The sequence below is a fragment of the Mesoplodon densirostris genome, chromosome 4, assembly GCF_025265405.1.
Source record: "Mesoplodon densirostris isolate mMesDen1 chromosome 4, mMesDen1 primary haplotype, whole genome shotgun sequence".
In the NCBI taxonomy this organism is placed as follows: domain Eukaryota; kingdom Metazoa; phylum Chordata; class Mammalia; order Artiodactyla; family Ziphiidae; genus Mesoplodon; species Mesoplodon densirostris.
The window spans coordinates 116,010,501-116,028,153 of record NC_082664.1 but is presented as its reverse complement, the minus strand read 5'-3'; the positions used below and the strand labels follow the sequence as shown (position 1 = coordinate 116,028,153).

The 17,653-nt window shown below is 44.7% G+C and overlaps 1 protein-coding gene across 1 annotated transcript in view; it reads right to left on the bottom strand.

Moving 5' to 3' along the window:
* LOC132487438 (OTU domain-containing protein 7A-like) overlaps window positions 1–17,653 on the bottom strand; it is a 170,200-nt gene that overhangs the window by 76,023 nt on the left and 76,524 nt on the right. Inside the window, exon 4 of the mRNA XM_060095115.1 lies at window positions 15,447–15,665. Coding sequence (XP_059951098.1) covers window positions 15,447–15,665 — 219 coding nt within the window. The remainder of the gene's footprint in view (window positions 1–15,446; window positions 15,666–17,653) is intronic.

Here is a 17,653-nt window from a genome sequence, read left to right as displayed (position 1 = left end):
TGAAAGGGAAAAACCTAAAACCAAGATCACTCTACCAAGGAAGGATCTCATTCAGATTCGATGGAGAAATCAAAAGCTTTACAGACAAGCAAAAGCTAAGAGAATTCAGCACCACCAAACCAGCTTTACAACAAATGCTAAAGGAACTTCTCTAGGCAGGAAATACAAGAGAAGGAAAAGACCTACAATAACAAGCCCAAAGCAATTAAGAAAATGGTAATAGGAACATACATATCAATAACTACCTTAAATGTAAATGGATTAAATGCTCCAACCGAAAGTCATAGAGTGGCCGAATGGATACAAAAACAAGACCCATATATATGCTGTCTACAAGAGACCCATTTCAGACCTAGGGACATATACAGACTGAAAGTGAGGGGATGGAAAAAGATATTCCATGCAAATGGAAATCAAAAGAAAGCTGGAGTAGCAATTCTCATATCATACAAAATGGACTTTAAAATAAAGACTATTACAAGAGACAAAGAATGACACTACATAATGATCAAGGGATCAATCCAAGAAGAAGACATAACAATTGTAAATATTTATGCACCCAGCACAGGAGCACCTCAATACATAAGGCAAATGCTAACAGCAATAAAAGGGGAAATCGACAGTAACACAATCATAGTAGGGGACTTTAACACCCCATTTTCACCAATGGACAGATCATCCAAAATGAAAATAAATAAGGAAACACAAGCTTTCAATGATACATTAAACAAGATGAATTTAATTGATATTTATAGGAATTCCATACAAAAACAACAGAATACACTTTCTTCTCAACTGCTCATGGAACATTCTCCAGGATAGATCATATCTTGGGTCACAAACCAAGCCTCAGTAAATTTAAGAAAATTGAACTCATATCAAGTATCTTTTCCGACCACAACGCTATAAGACTAGATATCAATTACAAGAAAAGATTTGTAAAAAATACAAACACATGGAGGCTACACAACACACTACTGAATAACAAAGTGATCACTGAAGAAATCAAAGAGGAAATTAAAAAATACCTAGAAACAAATGACAATGAAAACACGACGACCCAAAACCTATGGGATGCAGCAAATGCAGTTCTAGGAGGGAAGTTTATAGCAATACAATTATACATCAAGAAACAAGAAACATCTCAAATAAACAACTTAACCTTACACCTAAAGCAATTAGAGAAAGAAGAACAAAAAAACCCCTAAAGGTAGCAAAAGGAAAGAAATCATAATGATCAGATCAGAAATAAATGAAAAAGAAATGAAGGAAACAATAGCAAAGATCAATAAAACTAAAAGCTGGTTCTTTGAGAAGATAAACAAAATTGATAAACCATTAGCCAGACTCATCAAGAAAAAAAGGGAGAACACTCAAATCAAAGAATTAGAAATGAAAAAGGAGAAGTTGCAATTGACACTGCAGAAATACAAAGGATCACGAGAGATTACTACAAGCAACTCTATGCCAATAAAATGGACAACCTGGAAGAAATGAACAAATTCTTAGAAAGGTATAACCTTCCAAGAGTGAACCAGGAAGAAATAGAAAATATGAACAGACCAATCACAAGCACTGAAATTGAGACTGTGATTAAAAATCTTCCAACAAACAAAAGCCCAGGACCAGATGGCTTCACAGGCGAATTCTATCAAGCATTTAGAGAAGAGCTAACACCTATCCTTCTCAAACTCTTCCAAAATATAGCAGAGGGAGGAACACTCCCAAACTCATTGTACGAGGCCACCATAACCCTGATACCAAAACCAGATAAAGATGTCACAAAGAAAGAAAACTACAGGCCATTATCACTGATGAACATAGATGCAAATATTCTCAACAAAATACTAGCAAACAGAATCCAACAGCACATTAAAAGGATCATACACCATGATCAAGTGGGGTTTAACCCAGGAATGCAAGGATTCTTCAATATATGCAAATCAGTCAATGTGATACACCATATTGCAAACTGAAGAATAAAAAACATATGATCATCTCAATAGATGCAGAAAAAACTTTTGACAAAATTCAACACCGATTTATGATAAAAATCCTCCCGAAAATAGGCATAGAGAGAACTTACCTCAACATAATAAAGGCCATATATGACAAACCCACAGCTAACATCATTCTCAAAACAGAAAACATTTCCTCTAAGATCAGGAACAAGACAAGGTTGCCCACTATTATTCAACAAAGTTTTGGAAGTTTTAGCCACAGCCATCAGAGAATAAAAAGAAATAAAAGGAATCCAAAGTGGAAAAGAAGAAGTAAACCTGTCACTGTTTGCAGATGACATGATACTTACTATACATAGAGAATCCTAAGGATGCTACCAGAAAACTACTGGAAATAATTGATTAATTTGGTAAAGTAGCAGGATACAAAATTAATGCACAGAAATCCCTTGCATTCCTATACACTAATGATGAAAACTCTGAAAGAGAAATTAAGGAAACACTCCCATTTAGCACTGCAACAAAATGAATAAAATACCTAGGAATAAACCTACCTAAGGAGAAAAAAGACCTGTATGCAGAAAACTATAAGATGCTTATGAAAGAAATTAAAGATGATACAAACAGATAGAGAGATACACCATGCTTTGGATTGGAAGATTCAACATTGTGAAAATGACTATACTATCCAAAGCAATCTACAGATTCAATGCAATCCCTATCGAACTACCAATGGCATTTTTCACAGAACTAGAACAAAAAGTTTCACAATTTGTGTGGAACCATAAAAGACACCAAATAGCCAAAGCAATATTGAGAAAGAAAAACGGAGCTGGAGGAATCAGGCTCCCTGACTTCAGACTATACTACAAAGCTACTGTAATCAAGACAGTTTTGTACTGGCACAAAAACAGACATATAGATCAATGGAACAGGATAGAAAACCCAGAGATAAATCCATGCACATATAGTCACCTTGTTTTTGATAAAGGAGGCAAGAATATACAATGGAGAAAAGACAGCCTCTTCAATAAGTGGTGCTGGGAAAACTGGACAGATGCAAGTAAAAGAAGGAAATTAGAACACTCCCTAACACCATAGACAAAAATAAACTCAAAATGGATTAAAGACCTAAATGTAATGCCAGACACTATAAAACTTTTAGAGGAAAATATAGGCAGAACACTCTATGACATAAATCACAGCAAGATCTTTTTTGACCCACCTCCTTGAGAAATATAAATGCAAAGAAAAATAAACAAATGGGATCTAACGAAACTTAAAAGCTTTTGCACAGCAAAAGAAAGTATAAACAAGATGAAAAGAGAACTCTCAGAATAAGAGAAAATATTTGTAAATGAAGCAACTGACAAAGGATTAATCTCTAAAATTTACAAGCAGCTCATGCAGCTCAATATCAAAAAACACAAACAACCCAATCCAATAATGGGCAGAACACCTAAATAGACATTTCTTCAAAGAAGATATACAGATTGCCAAGAAACACATGAAAGGATACTCAACATTACTAATCATTAGAGAAATGCAAATCAAAACTGCAATGAGATATCATCTCACACCAGTCAGAATGGCCATCATCAAAAAATCTACATACAGTAAACGCTGGAATGGGTGTGGAGAAAAGGGAACCCTCTTGCACTGTTGGTGGGAATGTAAATTGATACAGCCACTATGGAGAACAGTATGGAGGTTCCTGAAAAAACTAAAAATAGAAGTACCATACGACCCAGCAATCCCAGTACTGGGCATATACCCTCAGAAAACCATAATTCAAAAAGAGTCATGTACCACAATGTTCACTGTAGCACTATTTACAATAGTCAGGACATGGAAGCAACCTAAGTGTCTATCGACAGATGAATGGATAAAGAAGATGTGGCACATATATAGAATGGAATATTACTCAGTCATAAAAAGAAATGAAATTGATTTATTTGTAGTGAGGTGGATGGACCTGGAGTCTGTCATACAGAGTAAAGTAAGTCAGAAAGCAAAAAACAAATATCCTATGCTAACACATATATATGGAATCTAAAAAAGAAAAAGAAAGAAAAATGGTCAGAAGAACCTAGGGGCAAGAAGGGAATAAAGATGTAGACTTACTAGAGAATGGACTTGAGGATACGGGGAGGGGGAAGGGTAAGCTGGGACAAAGTGAGAGAGTGGCATGGACATATATACACTACCAAATGTAAAACAGATAGTTAGTGGGAAACAGCCACATAGCAGAGGGAGATCAGCTCGGTGGTTTGTGACCACCTAGAGGGGTGGGATAGGGAGGGTGGGAGGGAGGGAGATGCAAGAGGAAAGAGATATGGGGACATACGTATATGTATAACTGATTCACTTTGTTATAAAGCAGAAACTAACACACCATTGTAAAGCAATTATACTCCAATAAAGATTTTTTTAAAAAGGAATACTTATACTAGAATAAAGTATTAGTTGTTTATCTGAAATGCAAAAAAAATTTAAAAACCTAATGAGAACATTACAGGAGATGAAAGATCAATATTTCTCGTGAACATCGGTGTCAAAATCCTAATCAAAACACTAGCAAATCAAATTTAATGATATACAAAAGGCCTGATATCATAACTAAATGAGGTTTACTCTAGGAATGTACAAGTGGGTAAACATTTGAAAATCACCAATATAATCCACCAGTGTACTGAGAAAAAGGAGGAAAATCATATGATCACTTCAACAGATGACGAAAAAGCATTTGATAACTTTCAACATCATTTATGAATGATAAAAACATAGTAAACTAGGAATGGAAGGTAACTGCCTTAATCTGATATGTAGTATCTACAAAAATGCTACAGCTAACATCATATTTAATGGTGAAATAGTACAAATTTCACTCTGAGACTGGAAACTAGCCAAGGATATCTGCTATTAACTCTCCAATTCAAAAATTTCCTGGAGGGTCTACCCAATGCAACAAGACAAAAAGAACCACCCCCCACCAACTGGAAAGGAAAAAGTAAAACTATCATTCTTTGCAGTTTATAGGTCATGAACCTAGAAAGTCCAAAAGATTCTACAAATTACTAGAATTTATAAGTAAATTTAGAAAGGTTCCAGAATACAAGATCAATAAATAAGAAGAAATTGTATTTCTATATCTCAGCTGTTGCTGGCATTTGAAAGATGTTTTTTACAATAAAAAATACATTAAATGCATAGAGATAATCTAATGAATAACATTTAAGTCCTTTACTTTGAAAACTAAAAAATATTTGTGAGAGAATTAAGGAACATACCATGACCATGACTAGGAGATTTAATATTGCAGAGATATCAGTTTTCTCTCAATTGATCTATAGATTAATTTATATGTAATTAACTTATATAGGTTCCATATTAAATATATAATTATTCTATATAGAGTTCATATACATTAATTTATATAGAAATGCAAAGGCTGTGAATAGCAAACACAAATCATAAGAAGAAAAACAAAGCTGGAGGACTTACACTACATGGTAAGACTTAAACTGTGGTCATTTTGTTCCAAGGACACAAACACCAATGGAACAAAATAAAGCCTGAGTCAGACCACACATATACAATCACCTGCTTTATGTCAAAGTTTACCTTGCAGCATAATAGAGAAAGAATGGTTTCAACAATGGTACCAGGGCAGGTATGTAAACATGTGGGAAAATGGACTTTCACCACATGTCACACCATATATAAAAGTTGTTTTTAGGTGGGTTGTAGATTTAAATGTGAAAGGCAGGAGTTTTTATCTTCAGAAACCTGGTGTAGGCAAAGATTTCTTAAACCAAAATAGAAGTTCTCAAAGTAAAGAAAAAAAAAGGTAAATTTAACTACTTTAGTATTAAGATCATCTGTTCATTAAAGTGTATCAGACAGTAAAAGGGCAGCCCATAGAGTGGGTGGAGGTATTTGTGATACACATCTGATAAAGGACTCATATTCAGAATGTATAAGGAATTCCCACAAATCAATCAAAAAGACAAAGGTAAAAATGGGCAAAATCCTGAAAAGGCACCCAACAAAAGAGGATATCCAAATGGCCAGTAACATGAAAAGGTACTCAACTTTATCAGCCATCAGAAAATAAAAATTAAAGCCACTATGGGACTACCACACTTCCAACACAGTGACTAAAATGGAAAGACAAAAAATACGGACTATCCAGAACCCTCAATAGTGGAAGAGTGAATTGGTACATCCACACTTCAGAAAACTATTTGAAAAACTGTTATAAAGCTGAATATATGTAAATTCTATAATCCAGCAATACTGTAATAGGGAAGAAACTTTGTATTCTATTCCAAGTTAATCACTAAAGGGATGTTTCCTTTAAGCTTAAATTATACATAATGGCCCATCTCTGCGAACCCTGCCTCCCAGGTAATGAGCATTAAGCTAAAATACCTCTGTTTAGCTCACAAGAAACATCTGACCAGGCCCACCTGTGAATAACTGCTGGAGGAAGAAATTAACACCTCCCCTCTGGAGGCTAATGGGAACCAGGAAGTGTTTGACTTTACTCCCTCCCCTTTTAGTATAGAAGAAGCCTGAATTCTAACTCAGGCAAGATGATTTTGGGGACACAAGTCCACCATCTTCTTGGTTAGCTGGCTTTCCAAATAAAGTTGTTATCCCTTGCCCCAACAATTCGTCTTTCAATTTATTGGCTATTGTGCTGAGAGCAGTACGAGCTTGGACTCTGTAACAATACCACTCCTAGACATGTATCTTCAGAAACATATTCATGTGTTCATTGAAAACATGTACAAGAATTCCATAATGGCACTCTTTACAATAATCAAGAATTGGAAACAACCCAACTGTTATGGACTGAATGTGTCTCCCCATATTCGTATGTTGAAGCCCTAACCCTGGTGTGGCTATATTTGGAGATGGTGCCTCTAAGGGAGTAATTAATGTTAAATGAGGTCAGAAGCGTGGGGCCCTGATCTGAACAGGATCAATGTCCTTGTAAGAGACACCAGAGAGCTCATTCTGCCTTCCTTTCTCCCCCAAAGGTCTTTCACAGGAAAGACCACATGAAGACAAAAAGGTGCTTGTATACAAGCCGGGAGGAAAGCCTTCACCAGGAACAGGATCAGTTGGCACCTTGATCTGGGACTTCAGCCTCCAGGACTGATAGAAAATACATTTCTGTTGTTTAAGCCACCCAGTCTGTGGTGTTTTATTATGGCAGCCCACATTGACCATGACACCAAATGTCCATCATAATATGATGGATAAATAATTTGTAGTATGTGCACATAGGCACATCTTGTTTTATTGCGCTTGGCTTTAGTGCGCTTTTTACAAACTGAAGGTTTGTGGCAACCCTGCGTCAAGCAAGTCTATCAGCATCATTTTCCAGCAGCATTTTCTCTAACTGTGTCTCTGGGTCCCATTTTGGTAATTCTCACAATATATCAAAATTTTCATTATTATTATATTATTACAGTGATCTGCGATCAGTGATCTCTGGTATTACTACTATGACTCACGAAGACTCAGATGATGGTTAGCATTTCTTTAGCAATAAAGTATTTTTAAATTAAGGTATGTACATTGGTTTATTAGGTGTGCTGTTGCAGGATATAGCATAAACATAACTGTTATATGCACTGGAAGACCAAAAAATTCGTGAGACTTTCTTTGTTGCATTATTCGCTTTACTGCAGTGGTCTGGAACCAGACCCGAAAAATCAGAGGTCTGCCTGTACATTGCAACACTAATTATGAGAAAAAATAAACTATAATTACACTTAACAACATGGATGCACCTCTCATACCCCTCAGGGACCAGGAGCGCCCTTGCTCCCCCTGTCACTTCTGAGCCATCTCTCCTCCCTCCAGACTTGCACCCTCCCTCTAGGGACCCACACCAGTGACATGCCGGGCATGTTTAGCAGCATCAACTTTCTGTCACTGCCCCTCAGTCCTGGAGATGTGGGACCTTGGTGCAAGGACTGCCGGCCACCTCATCCCCAGTCACTTCCAGGGATTTGAACGAGCACTTCTTTTCAGTGGTGTCCCCAAGCACGCTTAATCCTTGCCCCCAGGTATGTCTGTATGTCTGTACTGCATCATGTACTCCATGGGCTCTCTGCAGGTGTGTCCACCTCTGGCAGAACTGCATCTCTGTGCCGGGCTTGGGCTCAGGGTGGCTGATACACACTAGCAGATGGGGTCTGGGGGCCCCAGGCCTCCCGTGTGCTGATGGGAGGACGGAGAGAAAGTGTGACCTGAGCTTGAGGGAGACACAGTGTCATTACACGAGGCCAGGTGTGGGGCTGTCCTGCCCAGAGGGAAGGCAACACACTCCCGTAACTTACAGAAGCCGCTTTATCTGATCCCACTCTCATCCTCTAGAACACAGATTTCTTCTTTTCTTTCCCGTTCACCTCACCATCTGAGATCATAATGTAACTAGCGCTGTCTCCCCGCAATTATTCAAGGCTCTCCCTGGGGCTTCTGAGAAATCAGGGAAAGCACGTACATTTCGGGGTGGGAATGCCACCTGAAAAGGTGCCCCTTTGATACAATTCAGACAGTGTTCTTGCCCAAATTCTCATTCTAAGCCCCCTCCTCTTTACCACCACGCTCACCTTCTAGAAAATATGTCCCAGGGTTGGTCACCAATGTGTTCCCAGGTCAGGGAGAGGATGCCTTGGAACTCAGCATGTGTGTCAGATGACACTTCATTATCTTCAAAAACTTAAGCACTAATTAACTGCTCATATATGTCAAATAGGGCACCCCATGAAGCCAGGCTTAAACAGACAGAATCTGCTCCCATCAGACCCTAAGCCCCCTCCTTCAGGGGGGCTGCTTCCCCACCTTGCCCAGGACTCTGGACACAGGAGGGGAAGCATGGTGGTGTGAATTCGCCAGCACCGCATCTTTCATCTCAAAGTAATCTTGCACACTAGAAGTTGTCCTTCATCTAGAAGGAATCTCCTACACCTAGAATTAACCTTTTGTGATCTGAGAATTAATGCCATCTTCAACAAGGCATCTTCCCTAGACATGCTACCTTTCATTCACATTTCTTATGGGAAACTTATCATTTTCTAAGTATCAATTCAGCCCACATATTCACTCACACTTTTCACATGACTGAATCACAACAAGACTTAGTTATGTGGCTAGGGGATGGAAGGCAAGATTTTACTGGTTTGATTTAAGTTTGGTCCTGGAAGTTAAGACTCTTACCAAGTTGAGAGCATTCCTGGGGCTGCTGGTCAGCTGTGGCTACCGTGGAAGATCACCCAGCTATGGTAAATGCCAGCACCTTCCAGCCTCTGGAGAACCAAAAATGGCCCAGTGCTATTCTAACATCTCCAGCTGGATCCAGAATGGGATGCCCAAGATAAAGATTTTTTGCAGGAGCAGTGGGATTGAGAATATGGTTCAAAGTTCCTATTCCAAGCTTGGACAGGGTGGTAATTCACATCTCCCCACACAATGACTTCATTTAAGAACAGAAAAAAAAAAAAACATGGGAATGAATACTGTGAATGTTAAAAAACAAAAAAGAAATCTTGAGCTCCTCCAGAGACGAAAATCAGATGAACATCACTAAGGGAAGGCTGTGGTATTACGTAGTGGTGAGGGGCCATTAATCACTTATTCAGCCTTTTCCAAGTAACATGATAACAGGACCACTTAATTTGGGTGGTTACTGCACAGTTTAAAATAAGATGTCATATGTATCATAATGTTCATTGCAGCACTATTTATAATAGCCAGGACATGGAAGCAACCTAAGTGTCCATCGACAGAGGAATGGATAAAGAAGATGTGGCACATATATACAATGGAATATTACTCAGCCATAAAAAGAAACGAAATTGAGTTATTTGTAGTTAAGGTGGATGGACCTAGAGTCTGTCATACAGAGTGAAGGAAGTCAGAAAGAGAAAAACAAGTACTGTATGCTAGCACATATATATGGAATCTAAAAAAAAAAGAAAAAGGTTCTGAAGAACCTAGGGGCAGGACAGGAATAAAGACACAGACGTAGAGAATGGACTTGAGGACACGGGGAGGGGGAAGGGTAAGCTGGGACGAAGTGACAGAGTGGCATGGACCTATATACACTACCAAATGTAAAATAGATAGCTAGTGGGAAGCAGCTGCATAGCACAGGGAGATCAGCTCGGTGCTTTGTGACCACCTAGAAGGGTGGGATAAGGAGGGTGGGAGGGAGACGAAAGAGGGAGGGGATATGGGGATATATGTAAACGTATAGCTGATTCACTTTGTTGTACAGCAGAAACTAACGCACCTTTGTAAAGCAATTATACTCCAATGAAGAAGCTAAAAAAGAAAAGATGTCATTTTGCTTGTCACCCACGAAGACACTTAGATGAAAGAAAGCAATGGGACAATTCTCTAGCAGAAAGACGAGCACATTTTTGCCCTAAACATGACCCTGTGATTCCCTTTAATATCCCTGCCCTTCTGCAGCCACCCCACACACCCAGGGCCACTGACCTCCCTTCTCTGGGCATCACTGTGCTGTGCACGTGCTTCTGAGATTTCCTCCAATGGGACTGTGATGATTTGCTCCTGGTCTGTCTCCCTTATGTTTCTGCCCATGCTCCAGACTCCCTCATCCACCTGGTACCCAACAGTGCACAGGGCTGTGACAGGGGTGCTGTGGGAGGCCCCTACGATGGGTGCATCCCTCCTGCAGATTTCATCCCACACTAACTCCCATATTTGCGTCCTTAGCCCAGACTGTTTCTGAGCTCCACACCCACATGTTCAACTGGACAGCAATTTTCCAAGTCTCACCAGGATCTCAGAATTTGCTTCTCCAACCCCTACTCCAGGGGTCTGCATCTCTGCACGGCACCACCATCTACCCATGTGCTAAAGGCAACATTCTCAGGGTCACGCTCGACTCCTCTCTTTCTACCATTGCCCCATCCAATCCATCAGCGAGACCTGCAGGTCTTTCCTCAAAACAGATCCTGCCTTCACATCTAGCTGCTCCTTATCACCTCCACTGCTGCCCCCATGGCGCTGGGCTCACGCAGCAGCTGCCCGCCTCGCTGTTCCTGCTCCTTTTTCCTCTGCAGAGTCCACTCTCAACACGGCAGACAGGACGTGTCAGTGTGAATCCAAACATGTCACCACCCCTTCTCAAAGCCCTGCCGGGGCTGCACAGCCTCCCTACTGTGAATCCCAAGGCTCAGGAATGCTCCCTGGCCCCTGTTACCATTCTCTCACCTTCCTTTCCAACCCCTCCAGCCCTTACTCCATCCGCTCCCGTGTCCTGCCTTACTTAAATGTGCCAAGGTTTTGATGGTGTCCCATGGCTCATTCCTCCCTGCCCTCAAGAGCCCTGCCTTGTGCTCCCTCCCTCCACCTCAGAGTCCCTATCTCGTGGCCTCACGCCATATGGATGGCCTACCTTATCACCTTTCTTCCCCACTAGAACTTCATCTCCATGAGGGTAGCAATTTCACCTGCGTTGTTCGCAGCGATGGGACACCCAGCACCTGGATGGGGTGTCTGTGGGAGTGCAGGTCAAGCTTGGCTTGGCTGAATCTGTCTTGGCAGCTGTCCTGCCTCCGACTTTAAGATGGAAGGAAGTGAGGCTCCAGGGGGCCTCTCAGCTGACTTGGGATAAGGCGGGGCTGGGCTGATTCACATGAAAACCTGCACATCTTAGGGCTTCTCTGCCAGATTTGCTCCAACCCAACTCTCCTCCCGTGGAGACAGACTCAACACCACAACTCAGAGGTGTCCCCACACTTTCTGACATCTAGACCTCAGTGTCCCATGTGTGCAGTAACCGCTGTATGCAGACATGCCTCTGCCTTTGGATCCATGAACTCACTGGAGCATCACACCATCTCATTCACACTGTGGGGGTGTCCCAAAGGGATGCCAGATGTTACTTTCCAAACTGAGAGACCCATGATCTCTGCGTCTTCTTACGTGTGAATGCAGCAGGATAACCCGGTTGAGAAACAAATGCTTTCTTGCATTCTCATCTTCCTTCCTCTCTCAGGTCAGTGGTTTTATGTCCTGAAAATGTGGCCCTCCTGTTGTCCCCGACTGTCATGGGGTGGGAGTAGGTCATGCCCTCCGGGGTTTTAAGGCCCGAGGAGAATGGCACTCCCTCTCCTGTGGGTTCTGTGGGAGGTGAAGCTTCACTACTTGATACACAGACTCCTCAAACAGGTGGGGCTGCCCACGTGCCTTCAGGAGCTGGGGGACCATTCTGGACACTTGCCCTATGCCAGGCTCCGAGGGAGTGGAGCTGGGTCCCTGGGAGGGACAGCTGGACCATAGGCAACACAGGCCATCTTCTTGGCCCATTTTCTTTCTTTTTTTAAAATAAATTTATTTATTTTATTTTATTTTTGGCTGTGTTGGGTCTTCGTTGCTGCATGCGTGCTTTCTCTAGTTGTGGTGAGCAGGGGCTACTCTTCGTTGCTGTGCACGGGCTTCTCATTGCAGTGGCTTCTCTTGTTGAGGAGCACAGGCTCTAGGCGCGTGGACTTCAGTAGTTGTGGCCCACGGGCTCAGTAGTTGTGGCATACGGGCTCTAGAGTGCAGGCTCAGTAGTTGTGGTGCACGGGCTCAGTAGTTGTGGCATACGGGCTCTAGAGTGCAGGCTCAGTAGTTGTGGTGCACGGGCTTACTTGCTCCACGACATGTGGGATCTTCCCGGACCAGGGCTCGAACCCGGGTCCCCTGCACTGGCAGACGGATTCTTAGCCACTGTGCCACCAGGGAAGTCCTTGGCCCATTTTCTGGACCACATGAGCCCTGGGTTCCAGTCCAGCCCCCGGGGAGGGGGAAGTCCCCCACCCTGAGGCCCTGGGACAGAGTTTACATTTCCTTCCAAACACAACTTGAATTATGTCTTGAACAAGTAGATTTTTTTCTCTAAAATTTTTTTGACATCCGTATTTCCATCTCCCATGAACACAGTAAATAATATTGATTATCAATGGTTGATTCACAGCGATCCAAGCACTAATTACTGGACGGAGGAATGGACACGCTACACCTGGCCACAGCGAGCAGCTTTCTCCCCACTGTTCCTCGGTGGAGCTCTGTCTGCCCCACAGAGAGTGACAGCAGGGCCCAAGGGGCGCAGCCTGGGTCACCTCCCAGCGCCTGGCCTCCTCACTCAGCCGGGGTGGGGGTTGCTGAGCAGGACTCGCTGGCCTCAGCCAGTATCTCCACCAGGATCCGGGCACGGAAAGAGCCTGAAGGATGATCGGGTCTACTGCTTAAAGAGGAGTGCAGAGAAGTTGGTGGATGGTGGTGGTGGCGGGGGGAGGGGAATGAACGTTTATGCTGCCCTCTGTGATTTTCCAGTCCTCACCTCCCTGTCTTCGTGGAACCCTGACATTCAGACCCTCCCTGCCCGGGATCACATTCCTGAAGGCCGGGGCACCAGTCGGCCTCCCCAAGGCCTCCCGCGGCAGGTGACGGGGTGCTGTCCGCAGCCCCGGGTGGGCCACCCTGCTGTCCCTTTTCTCCATCCTCTTGGCACATGACGGAAATAAGGAACCGTGGGCGAATGTAGCATCTTAACTCCTTAAGTTTCAGTTTTTAAAAGGTGTTTTCCAAAATTGGATAGTTAGAGTCAAATAGCACCCTTTGAAAATGCCGGTCTGGAAGGTAAAATGTAAGTGATAAAAAGTAATACATGATCTATGGGAAAAAATAACAGAAAAGACCTTCCAAAGGAGCAAGGGCTCTTGTTGAGCATGACAAAGCTGGAGGAAAAGGCTGGCACGGTGGACTCCATGCCCTTTACCAGGACTTGAGCTTTAGTTTTTATTTTTTTTAAATATTTATTTATTTATTTGGCTGCATCAGGTCTTAGTTGAGGCATGCAGGATCTTTTGTTGTGGCGTCTGGGCTTCTCTCTAGCTGTGGTGCGTGGGCTCCAGAGCACGTGGGCTCTGTAGTTGTGGTGCGTGGGCTTAGTTGCCCTGTGGCATGTGGGATCTTAGCTCCCCCACCAGGGATGGAACCCGTGCCCCCTGCATTGGAAGGCATATTCTTAACCACTGGACCACCAGGGAAGTCCCAGGACTCAGCTTAAATGAGGCAGCAATTACCGGTGCTACTGGCAACACTTGGGGCTGAACTTTGTCAAGGGCTTGGCTGCCGTACCCTTCAAGAGAAATTAGCTCATGAAATTTTTTCTTTCTTAACCTATACCAATTTTCCCTTCTCTATGAATAGTGACTCTTTGGTTTAAAATATCTCATCTGAATTACTCTCAAAGAGTCATCTTTAAAATAACCAGCCTCCAGAGAGAGGGCTTTAAGGTTGTGGGTAATCTAGAGAGGCTGTTTTATGTTTGTCGATCAGTCAAAGACCTGGAGGTAAGACAGAGCCAGGTGTGGGTGTCGGTCTCTGGGTTGCTTTTGGCAGCTGTGCAGCAGCCGAGAAAATGATTCTTCCCTGGTCACAACATCAGATCCAAAACAGTTATCAGGATTGCGGATCCTGTTCTCAAAGCAAACACGCCACGGGTGAGGCCCCTGAGCCCTGCACTGAGACCTGACCGCCAGGTTGCCTCGCACAAGTAAGGCCCCACTAAGCACCGTCCCCTCTTTACCTGTGTGGATTTTGTGCCCCCATGGGAGATGCACAGGGGCCTGAGAGGAAGGGCAGAGAATCCTCTACATGCATGTCTGAGAAACCCCTGAACATGTGACTGTGCAAAGATTTACAATGCAAATGATTATGAGTGAGAAAGGGGCCGCGCTTCTCAGGAAGAACCAACATCTGTTGCAGAATTTGTTTGGAACTAGTTATTTTATCCTTAGGCACTCCAAAGAAGACAAGTTTTGGTTTGCTCCCTGAATCTCATCCTCATCAGGATGTCAGAGAAACATTAAGGAGAGGGAGGAAACCAAAGTCAAGTTTTATGTTTCCTTAACCTGGAGGCTGGGGTGCCTGTGAGGGTGGGAGTGGGGCTTGTGGAGGGCAGGAGAGGAGCAGCTCCGTAGGGCACGTGCCATCTAACAGCTCAGCCTCACCAGGCCGGCATCCGTCTTCTCCAAGTCTTTGCAGACTGGAACACTGAGGCTCAAAGAGGTCACCTAACTTGCCTGTGTCCACAGGAATTGACAGGGTCTCTTATTTCTCTCCAAGCACAGGGTCTTTCTTATCTTTTGTTCCGCACCCAACTGGGGGGCAGGGATTGGATGGGAAAGGAGAGAAGTAAGGCAAAGCAGCCTGGGGTTCTCTTTGTCGGGGGGCTGACCTGGCCAGGCTGTATTAGCGACAAAGGGAACACTCAGGAGATCTGGGCACCACGTGGTCCTCGCCCCACATCCACCGGCGCCAGGCTAGGGCCGGGCAGGGCCCGCAGGCACTGGAGCCCGACAGCGTGTGGAGCCCAATTGTGCATCCCTCTTGCCCCCGCCCCTCCTCCCAACCAGGCAGACCAGCCTGGGGGGTACTTACCCGCCTGCTCCAGAGCCACCATGGTTGCTTGCTCGATCAAGTCTCGCTCCACGAAGCTCCGGAAGTCCTCGCTGTACACGCTCAGGTCCGGCAGCTGGAACGTGTAGATGGGCATCTCCAGTGGGAACTGCTCGCTGCTGCACTCGCTCGCCACGTGGGACCGCGCCAGGGACACGATGGCTGAGCTGGCGTGGGAGATCCCGCGAGAGAGCCTCTTCTCTGTGGGGGTGGGGGGAGGGAGACGAGGGGGGTTGAGAGATGCGGGCCTCTGCATGCACACACAATACATCCCACACGTGTGCACATGACACACACGCACACATGCTCACACACGTGCATGTACACACGACACACATCCCACATGTGACCATATACACATGACACACCCACCCGTGTGCACACATACACGTGCATGCACACATGACACACGCACGTGTAAACACACATGACACACTCATGCGGCACACATACACTTGTACACACACACACACACCACACACAGAGGCACACCCATGGACACCCATACACCCATTACCCCCCACACAAGCCCTGCCACCCTCCCAGTGTTCTCTGCAGGTCTCACTCATGCTGGGCTAACGTCACCACAACCTGGCACATGGCACTTAGTCATGAAACCACTTAGAAGGAGGCCAAGGGTAAGTCCACCACACAAATACTCAGCAACCTTAAAGATCACCAGACTTGCTTCCTGGGTCTTAAGTTACACGGAATTCAGCTCAGCAGAGCTGCCCTCCTCTGGAATGAAATGCTACACGGGGGACTGCCTTTGTTTTTATGCATTTACATTTTTAAAGTGAGAAGCAATCCACTCGGCTTCCTCCACTGAGGCTTGTATTTTAAGATAGGTCACCTTTATTAAAGTTACTCTGGGAGACAGGAGAAGATGGCGGAAGAGTAAGACGCGGAGATCACCTTCCTCCCCACAGATACACCAGAAATACATCTACATGTGGAACTGCTCCTATAGAACACCCACTGAACGCTGGCAGAAGACCTCAGACCTCCCAAAAGGCAAGAAACTTTCCACGTATCTGGGTAGGGCAAAAGAAAAAAGAATAAACAGAGACAAAAGAATAGGGACAGGACCTGCACCAGTGGGAGGGAGCTGTGAAGGAGGAAAGGTTTCCACACACTAGGAAGCCCCTTCGTGGGTGGAGACTGCGGGTGGCGAAGGGGGGAAACTTCGGAGCCGTGGAGGAGACCGCAGCAACCGGGGTGTGGAGGGCAAAGCAGAGAGATTCCCGCACAGAGGATTGGTGCCGACCAGCACTCACCAGCCCGAGAGGCTTGTCTGCTCGCTCTCCGGGATGGGTGGGGGCTGGGAGCTGAGGCTTGGGCTTCGGAGCTTAGATCCCAGGGAGAGGACTGGGGTTGGCTGCGTGACCACAGCCTGAAGGGGGCTAGTGCGCCACGGCTAGCCGGGAGGGAGTCCGGGAAAAGTCTGGAGCTGCCAAAGAGGCAAGAGACTTTTTCTTCCCTCTTTGTTTCCTGGTGCGTGAGGAGAGGGAATTAAGAGCGCTGCTTAAAGGACCTCCAGAGATGGGCGCAAGCCGCGGCTAAAAGCGCAGACCCCAGAGACGGGCGTGGGACGCTGGGGCTGCTGCTGCCGCCACCAAGAAGCCTGTGTGCAAGCACAGGTCACATCCACACCTCCCCTCCCGAGAGCCTGTGCAGCCCGCCACTGCCAGGGTCCCGTGACCCAGGGACAACTTCCTTGGGAGATCGCATGGCGTGCCTCAGGCTGGTGCAACGTCACGCCGGCCTCTGCCGCCACAGGCTCGCTCCACATCCGTACCCCTCCCTCCCCCCAGCCTGAGTGAGCCAGAGTCCCCGAAGCAGCGGCTCCTTTAACCCCATCCTGTCTGAGCGAAGAACAGACGCCCTCAGGCGACCTACACACACAGGCGGGGCCAAATCCAAAGCTGAACCCCGGGAGCTGTGCGAGCAAAGAAGAGAAAGGGAAATTTCTCCCAGCAGCCTCAGAAGCAGTGGATTAAAGCTCCACAATCAACTTGATGTACCCTGCATCTGTGGAATACCTGAATAGACAACGAATCATCCCAAATTGAGGAGGTGGATTTTGGGAGCAAGATAGATTATTTTTTCCCCTTTTCCTCTTTTTGTGAGTGTGTATGTGTATGCTCCTGTGTGAGATTTTGTCTGTATAGCTTTGCTTTCACCATTTG